At 41.7% G+C, this 27,906-nt stretch overlaps 1 protein-coding gene across 7 annotated transcripts in view; it reads right to left on the reverse strand.

The window, feature by feature from the left end:
- LOC142365635 (ceramide transfer protein-like) overlaps positions 1-7,157 on the reverse strand; it is a 135,949-nt gene extending 128,792 nt beyond the window's left edge. For all 7 annotated transcript variants that reach the window (XM_075446628.1, XM_075446627.1, XM_075446626.1 and 4 more), the window contains exons 1-2: positions 6,741-7,157; positions 3,178-3,312 (exon numbers count right to left, since the gene is read on the reverse strand). In XM_075446628.1, the coding sequence (XP_075302743.1) occupies positions 3,178-3,312; positions 6,741-6,836 (231 nt within the window). In that variant the 5' untranslated portion in view covers positions 6,837-7,157. The remainder of the gene's footprint in view (positions 1-3,177; positions 3,313-6,740) is intronic.
- Between the last annotated feature and the right edge of the window lie 20,749 nt (positions 7,158-27,906).

Genomic DNA, 27,906 nt, shown 5'->3' on the forward strand with positions numbered 1-27,906 from the left:
TACGATTCTGATCATGCTAGGCATTTTTGGATGTTTGATAAGTTGTGCTATAAATGTGGTTAAGAAGACATTTAACAGTATCTGGGTTGCTCAAAAACAAAAAGGGGGATTTGTGGGATTCCTGGAAGAGCAGGGACATATTGTGAGCAACCCAGACACTCTGAATATGGACTTGATCAGTCTGTAGCAGCACAGGCCTCCAGGCCATCGAGAGGCCGGCTGTGGATTAACAGATGCCCCAAGGCCAGCTGCGGGTAAACAGGTGTTCTATTAATAGATGCTTTATGAATAGTGACCAATCATAACCGAGTGCTGTACCGAGTGCTGTCTATATAATCCAGATTCTCTGCTAATAAAGTTGACTTATGGATCATATTGGTCGAGTCCTTGATCCCGCCGCAACATTCTATTAGTTGGATGTCATTAGTCAGTTGAACTCAGCATTACACAAGTATGCACAGAAGGTCAGTCTGACCTAATTATTTAGCTAGAATATGTACTCTAGGCTTAACAGAAGGCCAAGATGTTGACAGGAGTGGCTGATACAGGAACATCTAATCAGGAACTACTGTCCTTGGGAACGAAGTATATCTTGGAAAAAATATGTGAGCTAATTAAGATGTTTTTTAACAGTTTGGAACTAACAGCAGAAATATTATAAAAAATGCCCTTAAATGAACTATCCTTATTATAACACTAAAAATCAGACCCCTTGAGTTGGAGATCCCAGCCCAAGCAGAGACCCCTACTTACTGAGCATGTGTAGTAAATTTTGGGAGTACTGTATCTTTAAACCGAAGTCATACTTACACAGCAATCACTAACTGCAGCTAGAAATAATTAACAGAAGTTTACCATGTTTCAGAGATGCCATTTCAAGCTATAATCAAGCAATTAAACTTTCAAATACCACTCACAATGCATGATCCTGAATTAAAGTGGAACAACTAAAGTATCGGATTAATTTTTAGAACTATGTCTACTTTTTACTGTTTTTCAATGTACTCAAGAAGCTCAAGAACTAAAAAAAAAGCAACAATTCAATTCCAAGTTACCAGATACAACAAGTGCCATATAGAAGAAAGGAAAAAAGCTTATCTGCAAGAAGTTTCAGTGTTACACACTTTCTAGTCAAAAGATAAGTAGCTTGCCAACTTCCCTTCACAAAGTGCAATATATAAAAACAATCAAGAAGCAATAATCAGCATCACTATAATCTCTCCACCACCACAACCGGAATTCAAGCTGCTGTGATGTGTTCTACAGCATACTTCCAGACGTCCCTTGGCCTACCTCCTTTGCCATCACCTTCCTGTCTCTGCCTGTTTGGCATATTAAGTCTCTTACTAGTCAATGACACACCTTTTTGGAAGCCCTGATCAGAGGCTGGTACCTCTACAGACCACCAGAAGTACGCTTAAATGAGCACTTGTAGATGCTGTTGCTGTGCACCATATATTCCCAAATAAGTCAAATCTTGAGCAAGTTTTAAAAGTTTAAGCAGTTTAAAAAAGAGGTTTAAATGTAATCTGTTTTAATTTTTAGATGACTGCAATATCTGCCAGACATCTAAACGTAAAAGTCTGCTTTTTCTTCACAAACTTTTTTCCAAAATACATACAGTTGCTGTAATCAATTCAGTCTTTTTTTTTTCCAAACCGAAATGTGTTTTAAAAAAATATATTTGCAAGCAGAATATTAGTAAGAAAAAGTAACTTCTTATTTGTCATCCTCAATTCAGTTTGAAAGCAAAAATGGTGGAATAAGAACATGAAAATAGTAAGATTTAACACTACTGCTTGTCCTGGTTTCGGCTAGGATAGAGTTAATTGTCCTCCCAGTAGCTGCTATGTTTTGAATTTAGTACCAGAAGAAGGTTGATAACACTGATGTTTTTAGTTATTGCTATAAAATCAAGGACTTATTACAGTTTCTCATATTCAGCTAATGAGCAGGTGTGCAGGAGCTGGGAGGGAGCACAGCCAGGCAGCTAGCCCAAGCTGGGCAACAGAAATATTCCATACCATAGATGTCATGCTCAGTTTATGAATGGGGGTTGGCCAGGGGGTAGTAATCTTTTCTTTCTACTCTTCTTTTCCTTGAGTTTGAATCCTCTCTTGTCCAGGAGTTCGAACTTTTCTGGGAGTTCAGTCTTTTTCAGGAGTTTTGCAAAATTCACAAGTTGGGCATTACACAGTCTCTGCTTGGGGACTGACTGCGAATCAGTCATCGGGTGGTGAGAAAATTGTACTGTATAGAGTTTGTTTTGCATATTTATTATTATCATTATCATTAGTGGTAGTATTTCCTTTGTTGTCTTATTAAACTGTCTTTCTCTCAACCCATGAGTTTTACCTTTTGTCCATTTCTCCTCCCCATCTCACTGGGGGGAGGGGAGGGGTGAGTGAGCAGCTGTTGGGTCCTAGTTGCTGGCTGCCGTGTTAACTTCCTAGAGCAGTGTTGTAGTTTATGTGCTACACAGAAGTCGAGCTCCCCTCCCCCCCAAGTCAAATAACTGGACTATTTAACAGTAACACAGAAAAGTTACAGCATGCTTTTTGGCAAGCATTATGAATAATTAATACATATCATAATTCTGAAAGCTACAAAAAGATTTATTTTTTTTATCTTCCAATGCCAATTAATTTTTATGAGATTTCACTTATATGTAGTCTCTTTATTCTTACCAGCATAATACTGGATCTTTTAGCATTAGGCAAAAACAGCACCACACTTTAGAGGAAGAAACACATAGAACATTTTCTTTCAAAAGTGTTGTAAAGTCATGTTCAGAAAGTACAGTCAAAGAAATACTACCTTCTCTTTCTAGTGCAAAGTGTAAGAACTGTGATGGATACTGCCTCCTTTGGGAAGTTGGTACAGGGTCTTAGGCTGACCCCTGGGAAAACTCTGCCTCCTCCAGAAGCAAACTGTATCTCTACCCACAGAAACCTCTAAGACAGAGATGAAAAGCTGCTTACTCAAATGAGAACAGCTTGTTTTCTTATTAGTAACTCCTTGCCCTGCTCCAGTGCTGCACTAATATCACTAACTTTAATATTAAACAGACTAACAGAATTTATTTGCCATATCTATATTTGCTTTCACCAGACATTAGCCTACAAATATGTAACACCCCAAAACATGAGAAGATGGCAAAACTGAAATGGCACTTACAGTAATGACAGCCTTGCTCAGACAGATAGAACCTCTGCAGCCATACTCCGTTTCATCTTCAGACTTGTAATAACTGAGTGTGTTGCTTTTCAGAACTACCCATCGATCCTGCCACCCATGAATGTAGTTGGTCCACTGTAAAAAGATTCAAAGATCAGCTAACAGAAAAATAACAATAAAAACAGTTTGGCTGATATTTCTCAGTCTTTCAAGCACCAGGAGAAAAAAAAAAGCAACTTCTATAGAAGTTCTCCCCAATTGAGGACTTTTATTCCTCTTCTGCCCAGAGCTCCCTAAAATAATTTTATAAACTCCTGAAGGTACTAAAAACCAGTTGTTTCAAATGAACAATAAGATAACAGATGTCTCAACTGCATTGCCAAGGCCAGTTAAAATAAAGGTAACAAACATACTGATGACAAATTGGGGGGGGAGGGAATAAAACATTAATCACTAAGGTGAGCTTAGTCATTTGATTTAAAATCTGGAGTCAGACCAAAAGCCAAGCTTCAGCAGAACATGAAATAATTTTTTATACAAAAGTTAATGTCTACAAAAATGATTTTACTAAAGTATCTAGTTCTCTTTATATAAATAGAAACATGCCATTATCCCACCAGTACAGTATATAACTACTGTAGTGCCTAGAGCAATCAGTTCTTTATCAATTTAATATTGCCCATAGATATTGCTTTAGGTTTTAATTCCTAACCACTTTCTCACTAAGATGACACTTGCTTATCAGCAGACATCCAATCATCCTTTTGTTATTCAGATTTTTCTAGGGACTCCACATCCACACATGCAATGAAAGTGATATTACAGGAACAAGTCCTGGATTCATCCTACAAAGATCTAGTTAGAAGTAACTAAAAGTTCTGATTATTAATCTTATTATTTGCAACATCTTCTCAACAATACTGAACTGCACTTTGTAGAATCATATGACACCGATTAGGACTGTTCTATAACTCTGACTACACACTGGTGCTTGGTCTTCAATCACAGTGCAAAAATTATAAGTTAGACAAAAATGGAACCAAAAGCACTGAAAATTTTATCATGCAAGCACTTCTTTGATCATGACAACCCTTCTTTGACAAAAAGCTCCAAGAAATAAGTTTAAAATGTCTCTTTTTAGCATTTAATTCCAACTGTTATTCACCATTTTTATAACATATAAATAGGGGGAAGAAAGTAGACTAAGGCTCATTTCTACATTATACTACACATATTAGTTAATACATGTCCCATAACAGCATGTTAACTCTATTAATAACAAGAGGAGGTCTACGGAAAACAAATTCTATAGCTGAGAAATTCCTAACAATTTTCAAGCGTAGGCAAGACCTAGATTTGCTCTCCAAAGATAAAGCCCTTTATGATCTCTTAATACATTGAATTGTTTAGTATTTCTTAAAGAAAGCCTCAGCTGTGCTTAGTACATGAACTGGTAGCACAAGCTGTCATGGAGGTATATTATTTCCTGCTTTCCTCCCTTGCCTGTCTCATATTCCCAACTCTTCCCAGATGCGAAAGGCAGAGTCCAAAGTTATCTTGGGCAAAAGAGCAAGGGACAGGGAAGAAAGCATCTTTCCTTGACACAGTTAAGTAAAGTAAATATAGCAGTCAATCTTGCATTTGCTGTTGCAATCAGTGTGTCATGAATTAAAAGACTCCTTAAAGTATACAGGGTAGAAAGAAGGTTTTGGCAAAGAAAAGACCACTGGTTCAAGTATCTACATTCTTGTGTTTCAAGAAAGACACTTCCACATTGAAGTTCTTTCTTTGTATCCACCTTAAAATGGTAAGCAGGAAACACAATGGAAAAAAAATGGAGTTCTGAAACATTTGCAGAGACCAGCAGGACACAATTCTAATAAGATTCTCTTACCAAATTACTCTGTTTCCTTCAAAGCTTCTCTCTTTACCAAAGGGCAGAACAACTGAAAAACTACTAAACACACAGAGAACTGCAGCCTACTTCCATTGATTTAAAATGTGATTGTATACAATAAGTTATTAAAAATAATTATTTCTTTAGTAGAAAGTTTGGTATGCTACCATTTCATTTTAATTAGCTTGTCTCAAGTATTGCCGAGGCATCAACTAGTAAAAGGTAAATTTATCCCTCAAGCATATTCACTGCAACAGGTTTCACCATACTTGACCATTGGGATTACATCCCGTGTTCTCACAGGAAAGGCAGCATCAGCTACACTCAGCACAATCATCCAGAAAAGTTTGCACATACCTAAACTACAGAATGTCAGAAGCAGCCACGGCTTCACCTGCTACACCAGTAAAAACAGCACTAGGACTTATCAGATAAGATCTTACAGATGAGAGCCAAGGCCCTTATTTTCTCCTACCGATTCCTCCCATCTCTGGGCTTAGAAACATTTTCAATACTGGAAGGAGTTCACAGTCCCTCACAAAAAGCAGCCTACTGGCCCCGTTACAGCTGTTTTCTCAGCATTCAGGGCCTGTTTATGATCTCACCTGTGCCTTCTACACTGGCCTGTGCCTGGCCTTATTGTGTAGGAAAGGAAAGAAATTCAAAACAGTGCTCTTTCCTAAATATATTTCAACATTATTCTGAATGTACTTTCTGTTAAAAAAAAAATTTGCTATCAAACTTAGTAATTCAATACTTAACTTTAAAGCACTCCCTAATGTCTCCCAGTATCATCCAATGCATACTTGTAAGTCATCTTATTTTCTTTTTTTTTTGTTCTTATAAAAGAACAAAAAGTGATGTTTATTTTTAAAGGGGGAAAACAAGCTTTAGTGCCATTTTTCTTTCCACTCCTCCCCACCTCTCGTATTCTCTTTCCACAGGAGTATTTTATTGCCCTGTTTTGATACTTGGACTAAAGGTTGTGCTGCTCCTGTGCTGGGGCCTGCTTCTGGAAAGTGACCGCGGGCTGTGCCTGCCTTCGGGAGCTCCCGGGCAGGGGAGCAAGATGCCGCGGCCCCAGCCCGCACCCAGCTTCGGCCAGGAGCCTGAAGAGAGAGGGAAACACCCTCCTCACGCGAACCCGGCCGCCCCCTCGCGGGCCTCGCTCTCCAGAAGCTCACACCAGGCAGCCAGCGAGCTCGGTACGGGGGCCGGGCGCCGACACCTCCCCCAGCCGCCCGGGCGGGGCTGAAGCCACACCCGCGGCTCTTTCCCGAGAAATAGTTTCCTCACGCCGTCTCTCGGGGGGGCGGGCAGCGCGCAGATACAGGGACAAGTACGCGAGCCCCCCCACCTCGCGGGGATATGCTGATGCCCTCAGCTGAGAGAGGGGGCGCGGGCAGCTCTAGCCGGACACCGGAGCGGCTGCCTAGCGGGCTACCTGCCATCAGGTGGCAGCTGCCCCGGCCGTGCCGGCGCCTCTCGCGGCTCCACCAGGCCTCTCCACCGGCCCCAGGGGAGGCGGAAGCCTCGGCCTGATCATCCAGAATGACGGGGTGGGGAAGACACAGGCGGACGGGGCTGATCGCCCTCAGCCAGCTGCGGGACGGGGAGGCAAGAGGCCACCCGGCACAGGCTACGGGGACGAGAGAAGGCAGCTTACCTTACTGAGCACCCCACAGAGCTCAACAGGCAGCCCGAGCTCGGTCTCGGGGTCCTCTTCGGAGCCGGAGGAATTCCAACTCTGATTGTCCGACATAACCGAGCAGAGAAAAGCCGAGCGACCCCTACCCACAGCAGCCTCAGTCTCCTCCTGCTGAAGGGACAGGAGCAGTGGGCTCTACTTGAGCAGCGCCGCCCACCCCTGCCAGCGACCGGCCGGCACCGAAGAATGCAACCTCGGGCTTCCCCCTCACTGTAGCTCCACGGCCTTTACCCGCGGCAAAAATCACAACATAGAGATGGCGAGGAGAGGAGGAACGAGAAGGCGCCTGCCTGCCTGCCTGCCACACACTCCACTTAGAGCGCAACCGCCACCACCATCTTACATGAAGCGGGTGCTCTTGTGCCACTATTTATCAGCTCCGCCCCCTCGCCTTCCCTCCTAGCTCCGCTAGCCGGGCTGCGCGGTGCCTGCCGGGAGTTGTAGGCGTCTTTTGTGCAGCAGTAAGCCTGATCACAGTTGGCTCTCGGAGACGCAGTCTGCTACAACTGCTATCTTCTTCCTGTTGGCGGGTAGCCACCCTCTTGGTTTCATCGTTTCTGTGGCACTAGCAGTGAGTTTCGCCACCCCAACCCGATGAGGTGGGGAACTCCGTTTCCTTCGCCGCCGGGCGAGGGCAGCGGTGGTGTTTAGGGAAGTATTTGGTTTTTTTGTTATTGTTGTTGGGTTTTTTGTGTTGGTTTTTTTTTCTTTTTGCGGAGGGTGGGAGGATTCTTTAGTAGGGTGAAGCGTTTCTTCGGCTCTGCTCGCTTTCTAGCGTGAGAGAAGTGGTATCGCCTTCCCTTCCCCAAGCCGGCAGGACTTGAGGGTGTAAGCGACAAACCTTTCTTAACAAAAATAACGGCCATGGAGACCGCAGGAAGGGGTAGGAGGTGCTGCCGGCTCCCGGGTGAGACATGGGGGGGAGGCGGCGGCTCACCCCCCCCGCCAGTAACGGGTCTGCCGTCTGCACGGGGCGGGCGGGTACCTGGGCTGCTCCCTGGGGTCCCAAGGAGAAGAGGACTGATGCCGTGAAAAGCCGGAATTGAAGACTATTAAGCAGGTATTCTTTATTACGGCGCCGGGCACACGGGTGATCTCTCCTCCAAACGTGCGCAACGAAGAGACACAGTTACTAGGTATTTATGCTGTGTTAACCTACATATTAATTACATTTCCAAGAAATGCTTATCATAGTAATGTTTTTTCCGAGAACTCATTAGTATATGGTAATGTCCTTCCATCGTTGGGGGTCTTGAGATCATCTTGCAGCCTCCTTATCTCTGTAGTCTGCATACCTGTTATCCCAAGCACTAAAGGGATTATTCAGGAGTCTCTTATCTTACAACTGTCCCAATTAGTCACAAAGAACCAAGACTTATTTTGGTTGTGCAATGATCCTGACTACCTGAAGTGATAACATCCCCTACATGTTACATTTGTTACATTCACAGGTATCAATCCCTCCATTTCTTTTGAGGATTTGTAGCTAGAAAGCTATGAATCCTCACTATTCTATTTTGTCATTCCAAGGGTCCGGGAAAAGTATTTTCCTTTTTCTGTTTGGTGCCTAGTCTTGTTCCTTTTCCAGTCACTGTATGTCTGAACTGAATCCTGACAACACCAAAGGAAACATTTGAGAGATATGTAAATAAATATTCCTAAAACCATCAGTGTGATCATTCTCATGAATAATTGTTTCAACCCTTCTAAATTAGTGAGCCAAGAGGTTACTTTATCCCATAAATCTCGAAACCCCAAGGAGGTATCATCCAAAGATACTTTATGGAATACTCGTGCTTTTTCCCAGAGTGTGTTCAAATCTGCTTCTATCTGTCTGTCTGTCTCGATATATGCACAGCAACTGGTATTAATGAACATACATACTCCCCCTTCTTTGGCAGTTAATAAATCTAATGCCGTTTGTTTCTGTAGCACAATTTTACTAAGGGGCAATACATCTGTCTGTAAATTTTCCATAGTATTTATTGTTAGATTTTTTAAACTGTGGAAATGTTTATTATGGCTTTCTCTAGTTCGCTTACTCCTACCCATGTCAAGAACCATCTGACAAAGCCTATGAAATTTTGTTCCCCTACTTACAAGTGGGTTGTCTTCCCGTTTGGCTCATCTCCATGATGTTCTTAATATGCCTTTAGGTATTTGGGACTGGATAATGTCCTGGGTTTGGCCAGGACAGGGTTAATTTTCACCAGACTCCAGGAAGGGGCACAGCCGGGGGGTGGGGGCTGACCCCACCTGGCCAAACAGAGCCCGGTATTCCATACCATGTGATGTCACGCTGGGTTCTGGTGGGGGGGGAGCGGCGCGGCGGGAACGCACTCGCGGCTTGGGTGGGCGCAGCGCCGGTCCGGTTGCGGGAGAGCGGCTGTTGTACGGTTCGTGGTTGTGTTTTCTCCTTATTTGTATCGTTGTTGTTCCTGTTTTCCCTCTGTTTGCTGTTCTGTTAAACTGCCCTTATCCCGACCCACCGGTTTCTGCCTCTTTCTTTTTTCATTCTCCTCCGCACGCCGGCGGGGGGAGGGGCGGCCGCGTGGCGCTTTTGTTTGCCGGCGGCAGCCGAAACCGAAACAGTTATATATTCAGTCCTGGCTGACTAGGTGACCTATGGTAGACATTCCCTTCCAACCCGCAGGGAGTTGCTTTCTGTTAATGCCATCGCCACATAGCCACCAATACCCATTGGGTAATTTACAGGGCCCATCAGTGGCTGTGAGATTAGCTCCGTAAAATGTTCCACACTTTACCTAGCCAATTGATGTATTCCTAGAATAATCCCAGTTCGAGGGGCTATAGGTTCCTAATTGGGTTCTCTTACAAAAATCAGTATATGTCATCACACCTATCCCTTTCAAATCCCAAGTTCCTACTTCTACTGTAGTTTTGTTGATCCAACAATCATTCCACCCATCCCTGCAAGTACAATTTTTGTGTGTATGGAAGGGGGTTTGGCACGAACAAGTGTTGGATCTTGCTTTCCATAGGCAACTATTATTGCTAACCAACATCTGGGTGTTGCTATCTAATATCTGTAGGTCAAATCTTGTTCCAAATTGCCCCATGGGCGTGGACAACTCCAAAGGCATGTTTGGAATCTGTCCATATTTTTATCCTTTTTCCTTTTGCTAACTCCAGAGCCCTAGTTAGGGCAATAGTTTCAGCCTTTTGAGCTGATGTGCCAGCAGGTAGTGACTGAGACTCAACTACTTCATCTGCTGTTGTCACCGCATACCTGGCCTTTCGAATACCTTGTCGGTCAAAGCTGCTTCCATCTGTGAATGAGGAGTCCTGGGCATCTTCTAGGGGGTTCCTCTTTCAAATTCTAACCAGGGTGACAGAATCAGTTAACCATAAACATGAACAATGTTGCTATGTCCCTTGTACAGCCCTACCCACCTGGACATTAGGTCTGGGAACAGAGGGTCTAGTCTCTAGGTAACCATTAATGCTAACAATGATAGGTAATTGTGTTTCTGTCAAGAGAAATGATGGAGTGTGGTTGTGTGAAGCGGACTGAAGAAACTGACCAGGATTGCCAAGATTGCGAGCCGAATAGGTAAAAGGTAATTCCGTCAGGGGGAGATCGTGACCACCGACTCACTGGCCCCCTACTCAAGTAATACCACCTACTCAAAAAGGAACAATAGAAGAGGGTAACTGAGTCTGCGCAATAATTTACATAGGAAGTGAGAAAGTTTACACCAATTGCCAAAGAGAATAATATTGAATATGCATGAATAAAATAAATATGTATATTTTTGATCTATATAAACTGCATGGAAAAAGTATGAGGTATGCAAGTTTGGTGGAATTATCCCCTGTGCATCCAGCGCTGCATTAAAGAATGCCTGCCTTTTAACACTACATTGGTATTACGAGGTTTTATTCCCGGATTTTCGGTGACAAGAGAACCCTGAGGTTTTTATAACAAGAGGTTCTCCTCTGTCTTGCGGATCTATGCCGCCAGCCCAATAAGCAGCTTGCATAGTTAATGAGTAATTATGATTACCCAGAGTAGCAGTTAGGAATACTCCGGGACCCCAGGGACCTCCTGCTTCTTCGTCATTTAAGAGGATTCGTTCTCCCCCGGTGAGGGAGACTCGACATACCTGTTCCGTCTCAGACTCCTCCAGACACCTGGAATATTTTTCCTGCAACTGTGCCAGTTTAGCAGGAGACTATGGGATGGTTCGTACAGTAGTACGAGCCTGTTCTCCACCCTCATCGGTGGTTTCTGTTTTAATCAATGGTCGAATAGGTATAGGTTCTGGGGCCAAATCATAATCAGAATTTTCCTCCAGTTCATCATTATCATCCCTGTCCCAGATGTCTCCATCCCACGTCTAGGGATCCGCATACTGTATTAATTTGCGGACTTGTTTAGCTGAGACCGAGGACGATATCGGGTTTAATGAGAGATTTAATTTTTCTTCTAAATGTTTTTCTCACCTATTGGCCCAAAACAATTGCGATTTAAGGTAACCGATTTCACCTTTTAGGGTGTCTGTTTGTGTCTCCAATTTCTTTCGACTTTCCTTTTCAAAAGTCAGTGATGTTTTTAACACTTCATTTTCTGATTTTAGTGCAGCATATTTTACATCTGCAATTTTTTCAGGCGGTAGGGACTCTTTAATTTCTTTCTGTGTGCAAGATAGGCAAGCTCCTAATACAGCACAAGTAAATTTTTTGCCTTTAGTGCCTTTGATCTTTTGCTCACTTAGACATTGTTTTATCCATTCTACCACTTTATCCTCATCTTTCCAGAATTTCTGGGCCCATTCAATTCCTGCTTGTGAAGGTGCACACATATTTTTGTAGCAGTTTATCCATGGCAAGCCTGCCGACAATACCAATTTTTACTGTCGCATTAAAAAGGGTAAATGAGTCTGATAAGCGGCAAAAGCAGAGCCCTCCCGTTGAGTCACGAGGCTCAGAGCAGAACCCCTTGAGTTCTGAACTCTCTCTCAGAGAGGAGTCTAGGTGCTGCTGGATTCACTCCTAGTCCCAGACTTGGTCAACGGTTTATGTCTAAAGGGTTAAGTGTGTAGCCACTTCTCAGATTCAACTTGCTTGTCAGAGCCCCTCCAAGGATTTTCACTGAAACAGTTTCGCAAAGTTGAAGCAATAGTCAATTTATTCAAGCAACAGGTATCACAGATTTGGGATTGCCGTTGATAAATGCACTGTCTACAAAAGTTGAGCTCAAAGTAATGGTTTAGTGCTTTAGTTAACAATATGTTCCCGGGGATACATCTGACAAAGTCAGAGACGCGACTCTTACCAAAAAGGCGTCCCTTCTTGGGGGGGGGAAGAGAGGTTCAGGCTCATTAACCCATCCATCAGGTGAAGTTCTCACTTGGCTCCTCCTCCCAAAGAGAGTGCCAATTTTTATATGTTAGAAAATCTTTTTTACGAGGTGGGACTAAGTCAATTATTAGGTGTTGATTGGCTCTTGGCATGGAATGTTGTGTCGTCAGAAGCGGGACTCAGCAGTTTGACATGCCTATGGAGCGGGCATCTTGGTATGTGCATTCCGGGGCCATCTGTTCCTTTTCCGAAGCAATCTCTGGCTGCAGGGCCTCTGCTGTGCCCCACAGATCCCTTGGTATACAGTGATGGGCTCTCCCCCCTTACTTCTGTCTGATAAGGTGAGCACAAGTCAATTGCTCCCTTTGTTAACTCTTCAGCTCTTGATGCCTCAGTCCCAGCATGTCTTTCGTCTAGCATTGACAAGTCCAACAAAGCCATCGATTACAGCAAAGCAGATAAATACATAATGTAGACTATAACTTGGCTCCTGTAACTCAACACAAACGCAGTGGGAGGCAGAGTACTTACAAAAGTAATTGTGCAAGGTAGACCTTATGTAACTGTGAAATACATTCTGTGGGAATGAATTTACTGTTGAAAAATAAGAACACAGGGGTTGTAGCTGAGCAATAGGAATATTGACAGGGAAGTACTCTACTCCTTTTAGATAATTTTGAAAGGGCTGTTTTGATAGTTTGATGCTTTTAAATAGAGGCCAGGTTATTACGTTTTCCTTAAAAAAGAATCCACTGGCTCTTATAGAATTTCCATTTACTTATAATTGAATTCTGCAAGGCTTTGTCCATTCAATCCATTGTTTTCCTGTTATTTAGTAACCTTGACTGTCATCCTAAGGACAAATTTTATGCAGCATCTGTAGATTTTTGTAATGCTTTAAGAAGGCAAAAAACCTCCAACCGTCTAAATGCTCTTGTGCCCTTTGCTCATTGCAACTCTAATTTATTTGCTTCCACAAAATCAAGGTAGTATGTGTTAAATGATCAAAACCCCTCTGACCTTCAGGCCTTAGAACTAGATTCCTGTAGTTTTATGCTCTAAAAGAATTTTTTGTAGTGGACATAACAGCTTGAAAGTTTTGTTTAAAGCAGAACAAAGATAGTAAGTAAAACAAAGATATATTGTTAATTTTGTTTTATTATGTTTTTATTTGAAATTTATTGATCAATACTACATTCCAACTGCAACATCCTTGTTATGGAATATTTAAGAATGAGATAGTACACCTAATCACTTAATGTTCTCTGTGTCTTACATATTCTTATTGTGGTCTCTAGGATGTTTTTCTGATTACAGTTGTGATACTGTGTTTTCTTTGGTATTTGCTTTCAATTTCATTCCATCAGTGTTGTAATATTGTAATTCATAAGTGTTTATTTCCAGATTTTTTCACCGGATACTGTCTATTGAAACTTTCTGCTGGTGCGTAAGAGTGTGTATTCTTGCACATAATGGATTCTTTGGGTTTTAATAAGAGTGTTAGCACTTGAAAGACTAGATAAATATCCTGCCATAACTTGATATATATATCTTGAGTGCTCAGGTTGTCTACAGTAAGACAGACTGTGGGCTACTGGTAAAACTGGGTGACTCAAAATGAGCCATCTTTTTGCACCTGACATCTTATCCACTATATCCCTTGAATTGAATAAGGTAATCATGGAAGCAGCTGGATCAGCTCTGACTGAAAACTGACTTGTTTGGGGGGAAGAACTAGTTTTAAGTTGCTATTTGGTCACATGATCTCTTTGAAGAAAACAGAGAAGTGATCTAATGTCTTCTGTACAATCATTTAAATTAAATGAGTTAAGGTAAAGATTAATATATTAGGTTTTTTAGTTTGCTGAAATTTTGCTGCAGGGAATTTTGTACAGTTCCACATTGTTCCTGGTTGAATAACTCATCTGAAGATACCTGTTTTCTTCTTCTGACATCTGATAGAATCTAAACTGTATTTCTTTTGAAAGCTATGGATGTGCACTGGAAGTGGTAGAATGTGGCAGCACGCCACAACAAGTCACGGCAGTCAAAAAGCAAGCAAAAGCAAGTAGAAGCAGCAGCAGTTTATTGGTTATTCATAACATTTTTATATCTCCTTGTCCCCCACCCACTGTAATATTAGTGCCTTTTTAGCAGATATATTAGTAACCTGCTTCTCTAAGGCTTCTCGCAATTGATCTAAAAAGCTCATGTAGCTCTCATCAGGCCTCTGCCTAACAGTCATCCATGACTGTTGTGGAGTTCCATTATCAGGCACTTGTGCTAGGGCTTGGAAGGCTAACTGCTTGCCTTGCTGTAAGATTAAAGGATGTAACTTGGCTTGTAGCTGAGGGGTGTTGGCGGGGTGATCCCCATATAATTGGGGCAATCCCACTCCAAAATGAGGGTCGTCTTGTGACAGCTCTAAATTAGCAAGCGATTGTGCCTCACATAATTGTCTATATAACGATTCCCATAGTACCATTTGTATTGGTATTAGGATGGTTTGTGCGATACCCTTAGAATCATGCGGTGTGAGCTCAGCAGTAAATATTGATCGTAATAGTGACTGAGCATACGGGGATCCTAAGCCATGTTGCGTGCATGTCGAACGTAACTCCTTAATGATTCCCCACTGAAAAGATTCCCATTCTGCTGCTGCACCTTTGGCCTGAGAAACCGGAAAAGCAGCTGTTTCCACCACCCTCCATTGCTTTAGCTGTTTCTACATCGCCATCATCCCAAGCCTGTTGGCACAGGTGTTTCCAGAACTTAAGTGGATCAGGACCAGCAATACTTACATGCGCGGGAGAGATACTAAACAATTCAGTAACAACAGAAGACCCAGGTACCCCGGTGCTATCAACACAACATGTACATCTCGTCCCAGTACCCCTCGTATCAGACAAGTCAATCAGCGGAGGCTCAGGACGAGACTCAGGGAGAGGTATTGATGCAGGATCGACCAATTCTCCCGCAGTCTGTTGAGCCCCTTCAGTACGGGGGGGTTGCGGTGCAATGGGCATGGGGAAGGTGGAAGGTGGCACTAGCCGAGGAGAAGGCTCGGGGTCCGTAGCACTCGCAGCAGCAGCTTTTACTTTTCTATCCACCCACAACTGAGCTAGTGAGTCTTTAACCAATCGCTACGTCATCAGAGAATGGGTTGCAACCTGATCCCCTTTAGAAGCAGCCTCAAACAGTTTTTTTCCTGCTTCCTCTACATCAAAGGCAGTTTTAGCAGTAGCAGGCAGCTCATTATGCTTACACCATATCAAAAGTGTGCGCACAGCTCGTTCTTCATACTTAATGCCACACTTTTTGAGTATACGCATTAGTATATTCAGGATAGACCTTTCTTCTGCAGAAATTTGTGCGCCCGTGTTCCCAACGGCTCACCTCTCCAGGTGTCGAAATTGCTGGCTGGCTACAGACTCTTCTCGTCCGTCCAATAGCTTCGTTGGGCTCTGCCGTCACCACTCACCGTCGGCGGTCGATGCCTCAGCAGGATAGCCTCACACGGGGCACCATTTGTGGCAGCACGCCACAACAAGTCACAGCAGTCACAAAGCAAGCAAAAGTAAAGCAGCAGCAGCAGCACTTTATTGGTTATTCATAACATTTTTATATCTCCTTGTCCCCCACCCACAGAGTCTCATTGGTGAGGGTCTTTTGGCATGCGGCTCCTTTGTTCTTCTGATTGGTCATCATGCGTCCGTTCACATGGCCTTCACGCTTATCAGAGTTGGATTTTCCCATGCTGTTTCTTCATTCCTTTCCTCCTGTTTTTCAACCACAGATGCACAAAATAATTAGCTCATAGAGATGGCTCTATTCCATCAAGACTATCAAGGCCGCCTGCAGCCCAGCCGATTCCCACAGTAGAATACAGCAATGTGTGTGGTTGGAATATTGTAAGATATTCTTTGTAAATTTGATCTTAAAACATTTGTATGGGCTGAACTTGTGGAGGCAATAAAACACAACTTTAATTGGACTAAGCAGCTCTGCAATTTTTAACGTCAAGGTTTAATAGCAAGGTTTCCTTGCTCACATACTTGTCTCTGTCTCTGTGTTTACCTGTTAGAATGACTTGTTTTCTGAATATCAGCTCACATACCACGGATTGTCTTATATTAGGGGCTCAGTAGCGCAAGAGTAGAATAGACTATTTATTTAGACTTTTAATTTTCATGTGATAGGCCAGAAGATGGGAAATGGAAATTTGAAAGGAAACTAGAATTCAGCTTAAATGTACAAAACCTAGCTTCTTAAAAAGTTTTCTAATAAGTTGAAACCCACATAAATGTAAGGGTTATATTGAAAGTTTTAAAACATTATCCTTTTCAACTGTTAGATTCAGCAACGTATTACATGTAATTGGTACCTTAAACTGCTTGTTTACACTATAACTTTCCCCAGCCTGAAGAGGAAAATAATTTTTCAATTCACAATTGGTTTCTGAGATTTGACCTCATTAGGATACTAATGCTTCAGCATTTCACTGCTTCTAGAATTTTTTAAATTAATTACTGTTGGAATGGATTGTATGTTTAAGCTATAATACAGATTGTTCACAGTTTCACATTGGACTTTAAATACTTTCATTCTTAAAATCTGTTTAATTAGGAGATTTAAAAAAAAAATAATTATTTAATTGGCTTACTTTGGTACACAGCATAATGCCACATACCAGTTAGACTGGTTTATAACTTTTTAACAGGAAAGCTTTTATATTAGTTATATATACACATTCCCTATACCTATATAATTTTTAAAATGCATAACAGAAAGTGAGAATAATTATATCTAATCTAAAGAAAATACTGGATAATGAAATGTATTTTGATGATTGGATTTAGAACTCCTACCAAAGAAATTTTAATGTTCTAGAATGCGAAATGTCACCCTGCTCAGTAGCATCTTTGTCATGGCTGTAAAAGTACATACTCTTTTTTTTTTTCTCCTTTTCAGTAATAACAATGTTCAAAAATAGTATCGGGTGATTAATACCTTACATGATCTAGAACAATTTTTTTTTTAGTTCATGTTTTTGTTTAAGGTGCCTATTACAGTATCCGATTCTGGCATCTAGCAAAGTCTTTCTGTGTAACTATTACACTGCATCTAGTTGTAATCAGAATGAACGTGAAACAAGAGAAAGACAAATTATTATAACTGGTATAACTGGCTTCTAAGTGGTAAGAAAACAGCTCGCTTTTGCAACTTTAAGGGAAATCCTTTTAGCTTCCACCAAAATAAAAAAAATATGTTCTCAAAAATTATCTAAAACCATTTCCACTCCTTCCTACATATACTTAGTTTTTAGAAATTTAACTGTAGTTTTATAATTATTTGTCGTCACTTTGTGAAAAGATGAGTATGAAGAGTTGCTTCATTACACTGTAGCTACTCCAAAGTTTGAACAGTATATCCCAAAGTGGTCACTTCCTCAGAACCGAGAGCAGGTGGCAGATTTTCAAGTGTAACAGATGATGCCATTCACCATAAGACTCCAGGTAGCATGTGCAAACTATGGGTTGAGTTTACCAGAACAATGATATAACTTCTTTGACTTAAGTTTTCTAATAGCTTCTGTTTGAATGATATACATAGCTCATGTATAATACATTTACATTTTGCACAACAAGAAATTTAGGAAGGTGGTGTATTCACTGAAGGATTGTCTCTCTGAAAATGGCTTTCAGGTGACAATATTGATGTGTTGACAGTTCTGTGTGTTCTGTAGTGCTGACAGATCTGTGTGTTCTGTGATGCAAAGTGTAAAAGAAATGTTTAAGGTGGTTGGTGTAATAATGCAGAAAGGGGTCCCTTACTTATAGTATAATTCATAGAAGTTGGACACTTCACAACTGGTTTTGCTTATGCCTGTGCTGCCATGATAGATAAATGAGCATTTAAAAGATGATTATTTTGAAGTAAGAGTTACCTTAAAAGGATTTTGTGTTATGACTAATCATGTCACTACATGAATGTCATTCTTGGTTTTTCAGTTCAAACACTATTCTAGTTTTACTTTACTACTTGGTATTTAGGACTGTATAAACTTAGTGTCTTGTGATGCATTAGTAACACTGGTATTTGTGGTTATATATTGTTAGAATTTAGCTTGAGGAATTTATGTTAATTTTGCTTCAGAAGAAATAGTAAACAATCATACCTGTATTATTTTTTTATTAAGGAGTTTAGCTTAAAGTATCAGGAAGAACTTACTTTAACTTTTCTGTTTTTCATCCTGCATTTCCGTGATAAAAATACTTACCTATAGTTTTCTGTTCACTCCTTTTTTTGTGACTTGATCTTGCCAGGCACAGAGGTGAGAGTGACTGGCCTGTAGTTCCCCAGATTTTCCTTTTTAAAAATGGGGGTTATGTTTCCTCTTTTCCAGTCAGTGGGAACTTCACTGGACTGCCACAACTTCTTAAATATGATGGATAGCAGCTTAGAAACTTTATCCGCCAGTTCCCTCAAGACCCGCAGATGCACCTCATCAGGTCCCATGGTGCACTTTCAGGTTCCTTAGATGGTCTCGAACCTCATCTTCTCCTACAGTGGGCAGTTCTTCATTCTCCCAGTTCCTGCCTTTGCTTTCTGTGACTTGGGTTGGTATAGAGTTTAAAAATTTGTGATACTGAATGTTTTGATTGGGGGAATAAAGCATCCTCATCCATTATATCAGGTTGAGGTACCAAAAATTGCAGTCTGATAGTTTCAACTAAAGGTAACATTGAAACTATCTATTATTTCCACAGCCAAAGAACATTCTGTGGCTACTGTCAAGAGTCCAATGCTCTCTGACCAGGTTCTCTTAGATGTTGCACACGAGGAGAGTTTAGTATACTAATACTAGTTTAGTCATCTGAAGATATTTGCTGTTACATGGGATTTTGATTTAGCAGATGTGGGAAACCGTATAACTTGAGACAGAACAGCACTGTCTTATGACCCTGAGGGATCAGCGCATCCTGTGCCTCCCTTCTCTGTTCTCAGCTGTTTTCACACATCCAGCTGCAAAAGATCCTGGTAAACAGCAACTGTGAACTGGCATTCACAAAGCCACGAATCCAAAGCTGATTGGCTCTAGTAACTATTGTATTAGTATATAAGGTATTCACTTGAGCAATAACATGATTCTGATCGAGCACAGATTGGGGTCCATGCAATCATTCACCACAAACAGAGTGTCCTGGTTTTGGTTAAAACAGAACCAATTCTCTTCCAGTGAATCTTCCTTACAGCTAAGTTCTTCTAAGTAACTGCCTTTTTCTGAAGCTGGCTGCATATTTTGCAGACACTGTCCGCTCCAAAGCTGATAACACCTAATGTTTATAATTGTACTGAGCTAACGGTTGGAACAGAAGGCAGAAAAAGGCCCCTGTTTATAATTATTGCTATAGGGTCAGCCAAGGTCACCGATAGACCTCTTAGGTCCCGCAAGTGAGGAGTCATAAAGGGTCGCACTTGCAGGGAGGGGCAGACAGAACAGGTCAGCTGATATTGACCAACTAGGTATTCCATGCCATACACGTCATACTCATTTTAAAGCTGGGGCATCACGAGGGTCTCACTCTCTTTGTCCATGGCCAGCTTCTGAAGAGGACCCTGCTCGTTTTTCTGCCTGCGATCCTGAGCCAGACTGTGATCTGTGCATTCCTGAGTCCAGTTCCCATGTACTGCTGAGGCCAGTCCTGGACTTCCCGGTGCCTGCCTAGCAGCTGCTGGCAGGACACCAGCCCACATGTGGCACCCAACTCCGGGAAAATCAGTATTGGTTTTGTATATTTTGTTTTATTTATCTTATTATTAATATTACTAGTCCTATTAGTGTTATTAGTAAAGCTGTTTTAATATTCAACTTGTAAGTCTCTCTCCCTTTTCCTCCTTTTTCCCTTCCCCTGGTGATGGGAGGGTGGGGGTTAATAGAGAGCATCTGCCACTCTGTCTGTTGCCGCCCTCCTCTAATCAGTGAAAGATTTATTGCTGCCTAACGTGGGGCTTGAGGGCTCAAGAGGGGGTCTGAGTTCAAATCCAGGTTTCGGCAGAAGGAGATCCAGACTCAGTTGAGAAAGTATAAGGTTCTTTCTTTGAGAGTTTTGAGGAGTTTGGAATTAAAAAAGACAGCTTTTATTCACCATGCCGAGTGCCTTGTCATTAAGCTCAATATTATATGATGTCTTTTTAGAGCTTTGTTTAGAGCTAGGTGTCTTGGTAATGTTTGGATTGTTTGCCAGTGGTTTTGTGCGGTTTATGGATTTTAGGCATAGGAGGAAAGGCATTGTTTTGCTGTCGGGTTTTATACTGAGCTACAACATGGTAAGACATGCCATTATTGTTCCGATCTCTTATCTTTATCAAGAGATGAAAATGAAAAGTGCAAAACTCAAACCAGTGCAAAAAACTTGAGTACTTTGGGACTTACCATGTGGACTTTGTTAGTAATTGTACTTTTAATTTGAGAAATCATACGTAGGTAATTCCTATGGTATGGGCTTCAAAGAAACCAGGTAAAGCAAAAAATGTAATCCCAATTAAAATAGAACTGAAACTGGGAGCAAGACTGATAGGAGTAAATCAGTACCCTATTAGATTGGAGGCACATAAAGGATTGGAGCCTTTGATAAATACCTTTATGCAATATGAACTGCTTAGAGAATGCCAATCTAAATTTAATATTCCTATTTTACCAGTAAAGAAGCCTCGCTCTGAAGAATGTGGACTAGTACAGGATTTAAAATCGATAAATCGAATAACCACGGACATATACACCCCTGTACCAAACCCTTACACCCTGCTAGCTTCGGTATCTGAAACAAATGCTTGTTTTACTGTTTTGGACTTAAAAGAGGCTTTCTTTTGTATCCCAGTGGATGAACAAAGCCAAACAATTTTTGCCTTTGAATGGGAGAACCCCACTATGGGAAGAAAGGTGCAGCTGTGTTCGACTGTGCTCCCCTAGGATTCAAAAATAGCCCTCCTCTGTTTGGTAATGTATTGGCAAAAGATTTAGAATGATCGCAAGTTAACAATAACAGTGTGACTCTGTTGCAATATGTAGATGATTTACTCATAGGGACCAATACTGAAGAAAGCTGTCTGAAAGCAATGATTAGTCTTCTCAATTATATGGGTTTAGCGGGGTACAGACTGTCCCAGAAAAAGGCCCAGGTAGCAAAAGAAAAAGTTTGATATCTCGGTTTTGAGGTATCAAAAGGACAATCAGAGCCCTGATACCTGATGGAAACATTGACATGAAACCTCCTCGATATTCAGAGAAGAAGAATCAGTTGACAGAAAAACTAAAATGCTCAAAGAATACAGAAGGATGGTGAGTAACTCCAAGCTAGAAAGTTTTCACTACAGCCAGAATTATGGAAGTTCTCCTCAAGAAGTTAAATGAAGAAATTCACGTGGGAAGCGATGCTATGATAAGCAGCATTAAGATATATGCCATAGGGCCAAAAATACCATCAGGTGCAGACGCAATAGTGAGGAAATGCTAGATCTGCCCTAAGATCCAAAGGAAGCCACCAGCAGGTGAAGTAAAAAGGGGGATAGCCCCTGGGGAATACTGGCAAACAGATTTCTCTGAGTTACCAAAATGCGGACAATATAAATATCTACTTATTTTAGTAGATACATTTTCTGGGTGGTCTGAAGCTTCCCCTTGTCACAACAATCAGGCTAGAGAAGTTGTTAAAATTTTATTAAAAGAAATAATTCCTAGGTTTGGAATCCCTGAAGGTTTATCCTCTGACAATGGACCTCATTTTATTTCAGTAGTAGTTCAGGGAGTGTTGAGATTTCTCCATTTTAAGTGGGATCTACATACCCCTTGGAGGCCACAGTCTAGTGGAAAAGTAGAAAGGATGAACCAAACCCTTAAAAGACAAATTTCAAAGTTGTGCCGGGAAACCCAAATTAAATGAGTAGATATTTTGCCAATTGCCTTAATGAGGTTCATAATTACTCCCCAAGTAAGGGAAGGAGTAAGCCCTTTTGAAGCATCGTTTGGGAAACTCTACCCATTTAGTGATGTAGGGAATCAAAATGACCAGATACATATAAGGGGCGAGGGAATATTAAAGGATTATTTACTGTCCCTTTCTCTGGTGTTGTCTTCTTTACACAGGTACCTTAACCAACGAGCTCTGCTTCCTCTGGATTCCCTGGTACGCTTTGAGCCTGGAGATCTGGTCTACATCCAGACTTGGAAAGATGAACCACTAAAGGAAATGTGGAAAGGACCACATCTAGTCCTGTTGACCACGTATACTGCAGTAAAAGTGAAAGGAATCAACTCCTACATTCATTATACTCGAGTGAAGGCTGCTCCCAGTGAGGAATCTTGGACTTCAAGTGTGACAGGACCATTGAAGCTAAGACTGGTTAAGAATTCTTAATAATAGGATTCCGGACTCCCCTACACCAAACTAGAGTGTCCTCAATGACTATTATTGTTTTTGTGTGATATTTGCAGTTTTACCAGCAGTAATTTTTTTTTCATATAAAGAAATAGGTTTAGCAAGGAATAGTCAAAAAGCAGAGAAAACTAGTGGTCTTGTTCTGTTTGCTGATGGCTAATGCTAATTTGATTTTACAGCTTTTACAGCACTTTGGAAAAATTCACAATATAACCCGAATCACTGCTTGTTTGCCCATTCCAAAGTCTGCTGAGTCACCTGTGCCCCTGTGTCATGGGGGAGTACTCGCAACTAACTTAACATCAATGTGGGAACATATGTGGAAAAATGTACCTAATAATACCATGACATGGTTGAAACTATACTACTCTACTATCCTCTAGGTGACCCTGCTTCGGCAGGGGAGTTGGACTAGATGACCCACAGAGGTCCCTTCCAACCCCTAACATTCTGTGATTCTGTGATACTCCTTTGAATGACACCTGGTCTTATTTAACAAACAATAATACCTGGTCAGATATAGACTGTACTCAACAGGAATCCCAGCTTTAGGACATACCATGTGGATTAGTAGTTGGGGTGAATGGGCAACTCATCTCCCTATTGCAGGTCAGAACCAATATTGGACATTGGGATTACTGACCTTATGTCCCCTTTGGAGAAGTTCACCCTTGGGGCCCAATCTGTGGGGCTAAATAAGATTCTCCATGGATTGGTATTTTTGTTGACTGGGTGGTTAGAGTCTATTACAAACTCTGATCATGTTCATTCTATTGATTATGATATTCTGTATGCTTCTTCGATGTGTAAAAAACCTGATAATACGATCTTTAACTCAACAGTCATAGCATATAATGATAGTAAGGAAAGAAAAACTAGATAAATTACAATGGATCAGTGATATTGAACTGTGAGAAAGAAAGAATGAGACTAATGGGAGATATCTGAAGATACATCCATAAGTCTCAAAGGGGAAAACTGATGACAAACAACTAAAAGGAAGATAACAGAAGAACGCAAGGAACTGGTAAGGACTAGCACAGCAGCCCTGAAGAGCCACAGTTGTAATTAAAACAAGAAACTAAGGTAAGAGAAACATCTGTTGACTCGCCAACTGCTGGAACAAGCTGCCCGAAAGTAACCTACCCTCATTATAATATAATTATAATGCTAAAAGAGACAACCTTAATAAGATGTTTTCAGAGGTACCCCCCCATGATCTCGCGCATGCTCTAATACCATGTGATGATGAACTAAGCATTTTTAGACCAATGATAATTTTGTAAAAATAACCTTCCACTTTTTGAAACATAAAAACAGCTGTGTACTAATCCAGGGTGTGCTAGCTTTGTGGAGTTACCACCTAGCACCCATCTCTGCGCAGACATGAAATAAATATCTCGACTCTGTGTGTTGATCGGCTTTTTGCACACTGGGTAAAGGAACCCTGATTTTGGGACAACATTTCAGCAGTATACTGAAATCACAACACAAGCACATGCCATGGTCCATTTGGATCTCTCAAATTTACAGGACAATGTACTCCGTAAATTAAACTTTATTTTCTGAACTCATTAGGAAAGAAAACAAACATGTCAAACAAGGGCTCAGTCCCCTTTGTACAGACTAGTCTAATGTGTGAATTCACTAATTCATCACTTAATTAATGAGGTTTCTAGCTCACAAGTTTTCTAATTCATAACTCGCAATGCATAGCTCACATGCCTATAAGCAAAATAGTTACTTAACTGATGGAGAGAGTGCTCATCCTTCCTTCTCTGTCACAGTACAGGCATCCTCTGTATCACAACGAGAAGCATGAAAGCCTCAGCAGTCTGGCTGCTGCTGGATATGCTTCAAAAGCTTTTTGGGTAAGCTGACATTTATACCTTCCAGCTTGGAATTTCAGTCTATACCATTTACATAATTTAGTGGATTCTGAAGGAACTGCCAGACAATCAATATGCAAGGATTATGGCTGCAGGAGACAGCAAGCCGCAGGTGATAACAGTTGCATAATGACCTTTAGCCCTTCTCATCCATGGTGTCCTGACTACGTGTTGCTCCTGCTTTGACCTAATGGCACTGCTCCCAGCATACATCAGGCCTTATCATGAGCTACGTGTTAACCAAAATCTGAACAGCACTTGAGTGAACAGTTACAACATGACAGAGTAACTGTAATATACAGTTAGATCACAATATAAACATGATTGCTGTTACAAGTCTGTGTATGCTCACCGTCGTGATGCTGGGCATCCCCAGTTGCCAGGACTATGTGGATTAAAGCCAGCTCAATGCTGTTGCTCTCTTCAAAGTTCGTTTTGCTAGTTGCTCAGTTTTTATACTGTGTTGGGTTGAGCCACCTATATACTTCCCCATGCTCATCGGGCTAGCACAGGAATGCATTCACACTTCTTGATTAACTAAGGCTACTTACACAACCAGTTGATCCATTCAACTGATACAACCATTTATGAAAAAAAAGGGCCACCTTCTGGCCATCTCTGTGTTGAGATAAGTTCAGCTTTCTTTACAACAGCTGTGGTCACTTTCTGTATTCTTCCCTGAGCTTCATGAGCATACTGCCGTGCTTGTCTCCTCTGAACCTTCTTCCATTGTAGGGGGGTGTTGATCAGTCACACTAGCAGATTGCCAGGATTCAAATACACTTGCAAAACTCTTGAACTGTAGGGCAGTTCCAGGGCAGCTGCTGGAAGCGTTTCTGGGCTTGAGAAGTTGCTCTTAGAAGGAGAGTAGAAGATTTAAAATGCAGCTATGTGGAAATGTATTATGGAGCAAATCCCAGGTTAGGCCTTGTCCCTGGTGCACTCTCTGCTTAAAGAGGTGCATCTGTGCGCTGTGGCCAGCAGGTTGAGGGAGGTGATTCTGCCCCTTTACTCGGTTCTCGTGAGACCCCACCTGGAGTACTGCGTCCAGCTCTGGAGTCCTCAGCACAAGAAGGACATGGATCTGTTGGAGCGGGTCCAGAGGAGGGCCACGATGATCAGAAGGCTGGAGTACCTCTCCTACGAGGACAGGCTAAGAGAGTTGGGGCTGTTCAGCCTGGAGAAGAGAAGGGTCTGGGGAGACCTTATAGCAGCCTTCCAGTACCTGAAGGGGGCCTACAGGAAGGATGGAGAGGGATTTTTACAAGGGTGTGTAGTGATAGGACAAGGGGGAATGGCTCTAAACTAAAAGAGGGCAGATTTAGATTAGATATTAGGAAGAAATTCTTCACCATGAGGGTGGTGAAACACTGGAACAGGTTGCCCAGAGAAGCTGTGGATGCCCCCTCCCTGGAAGTGTTCAAGGCCAGGATGGAATGATGGTGATGGAGCAGCTTATCCTGGAGGCCATCATCAAGCAAGTGGAGGAAAAGAAAGTTATCAGGAGTAGTCAGCATGGATTCACCAAGGAGAAATCATGCCTGACCTGTTGGGGTCGATGTAGTTTGAGAGTTAGCATGACTAAGCCGCTTAAGCAAAACAGTTAGCATAGCTGGACAGGCCGCTGGAAAGGACAGCTAAGAATAAACATGATGTGGGTTAGCAAAAACAAGATGTGTTCAAGGACATGGAGGCGGCCTGTTGCTATTAGCGCTAGTGCATAGTTACCAATCATAAGGGAATATGGGGTGCATGAACAGTGCATGATTTATGTCTGTAGCCTATCCGAATAAGCGTGATCGCGTGTGCAGATATGAAAAATGTATATAACCATGCAAGCAGACCAATAAGGTCCTTCACACAGATCAGGATGTTGCAGTATCAGTGTGACATGGGGCAGAAATATTTAGGGCATAGGAATGCTTAGGTCATAGTGACATTGTTTAATTTTAGGCCTGACTACTTTGTACAAACACTGCATGCCTTACTCACAATTATGCCCTTGAAGAGGAGCTAACAGACTGATAAAAGGGGAACAGTCAGCCCAGAAGGCACCGAAAGCTGGATGACGGCTGAAGAAGCACGAAGTTAAAGATCTAGGGTAACTAGGAAAAATGTAAAGGCGGCAGGGGGAGATCGCGACCACCGACTCCATTCAGAACCAAAAAGACTGCACCCCCCCAGCTTGCGAGCATGCGTAGTTAAGTAAGGAAGGAGTACACTTTTAAGATAAGCATATAACACGACAAACCAATCAGAATGTACTGAGTAATTTCTTTGGTTTTTTTAAGAGTATATAGTCCTTGTGACTCTGCTAAGCGGTGTGCTAGCTTTGTGGCATTATCACCCATATTTGTGCAAATATGCAGTAAAGACAATACCTCTGTTCTGTGTGTATATCGGCATACTGCACACCGGGTAAATGATCTCACATTTGGGCAATAGTTCTGGTGACCCAGATGGGACTGTGCTGACAGCCTTGCATGGCTCGTTTTGCCATACCTGACAGGGAGAAGCGGCCTGACTGGACTCCAGTGCACACCAACCTGTTGATGGGGATTTCATCAGCCCCTCTCCTGCAGTCGAGTGGTAAAACAATGGTGCAATGCTATTGGAAAAGGGGTATTTTCTGATAAGTACATAAGGGAAAAAGGAAAAGTGTTTGGGGAAGTAGCAAGCATTTGGGGACTTTTTTGTCCCATTTGGGCTCTGCATAAGACGTATAGGGAGAGATACACAGCAGTAGCACAGTTATTTTTTTTTTACATGTTGTTTAACGATGGGAGACATCCCTCATTTTGTATTTGTTTCTTACACTTGTTGAATGATGGGAGATGTCCCTTGTTTTGTTTTGTTTCTTACACATTGTTTAATGATGGGAGACATCCCTCATTTCATTTTGTGTATAAGAGACAATGGTTTGTGCAAGAAATGTTGGTTTGTGTAAGAAAAGTTGGTTTGTATTTGTGTAAGAAACCTTGGACTCGGTACCAATATGGACAGTGCTACTTCTCAGGAGACTCCCCTTTGCTATCCCTTAGGATGCATCCTAAAACATTGGAGTAAATTTGGAGGGAACCCCCTGGCTAGGGATAATTTAAAGCGATATTGCAATCAATTGGAGGATGATGAAAGATGGCCTGAAAATGGAACATTAAAATATATTCCTATACTACAGTTAGTGCTATTTTGTCATAAAATGGAAAAATTAGATGATTTGCCATGTTGATGCCTTTATGACTTTGTATAAAAAAACAGATATCCAAAAGAAATGTGGTAAAATGAAAAGATATTGCATGCAATGGTGGCCAAATTATGAATTGGGTGATGGGGTACGATGGCTGTAAAATGGGTTGTTGCAGTTTAGTACTGTATTGCAGTTGATGCTGTTTTGTTGCCGATTGTCAGAGAATGAAAGAGTTATGTGGAATTATTAGTAAAATTAAGGTTTTACGTCTCAAAATTAAGGTT

The sequence above is a fragment of the Opisthocomus hoazin genome, chromosome W, assembly GCF_030867145.1.
Source record: "Opisthocomus hoazin isolate bOpiHoa1 chromosome W, bOpiHoa1.hap1, whole genome shotgun sequence".
NCBI classification, from domain to species: Eukaryota; Metazoa; Chordata; class Aves; order Opisthocomiformes; family Opisthocomidae; genus Opisthocomus; species Opisthocomus hoazin.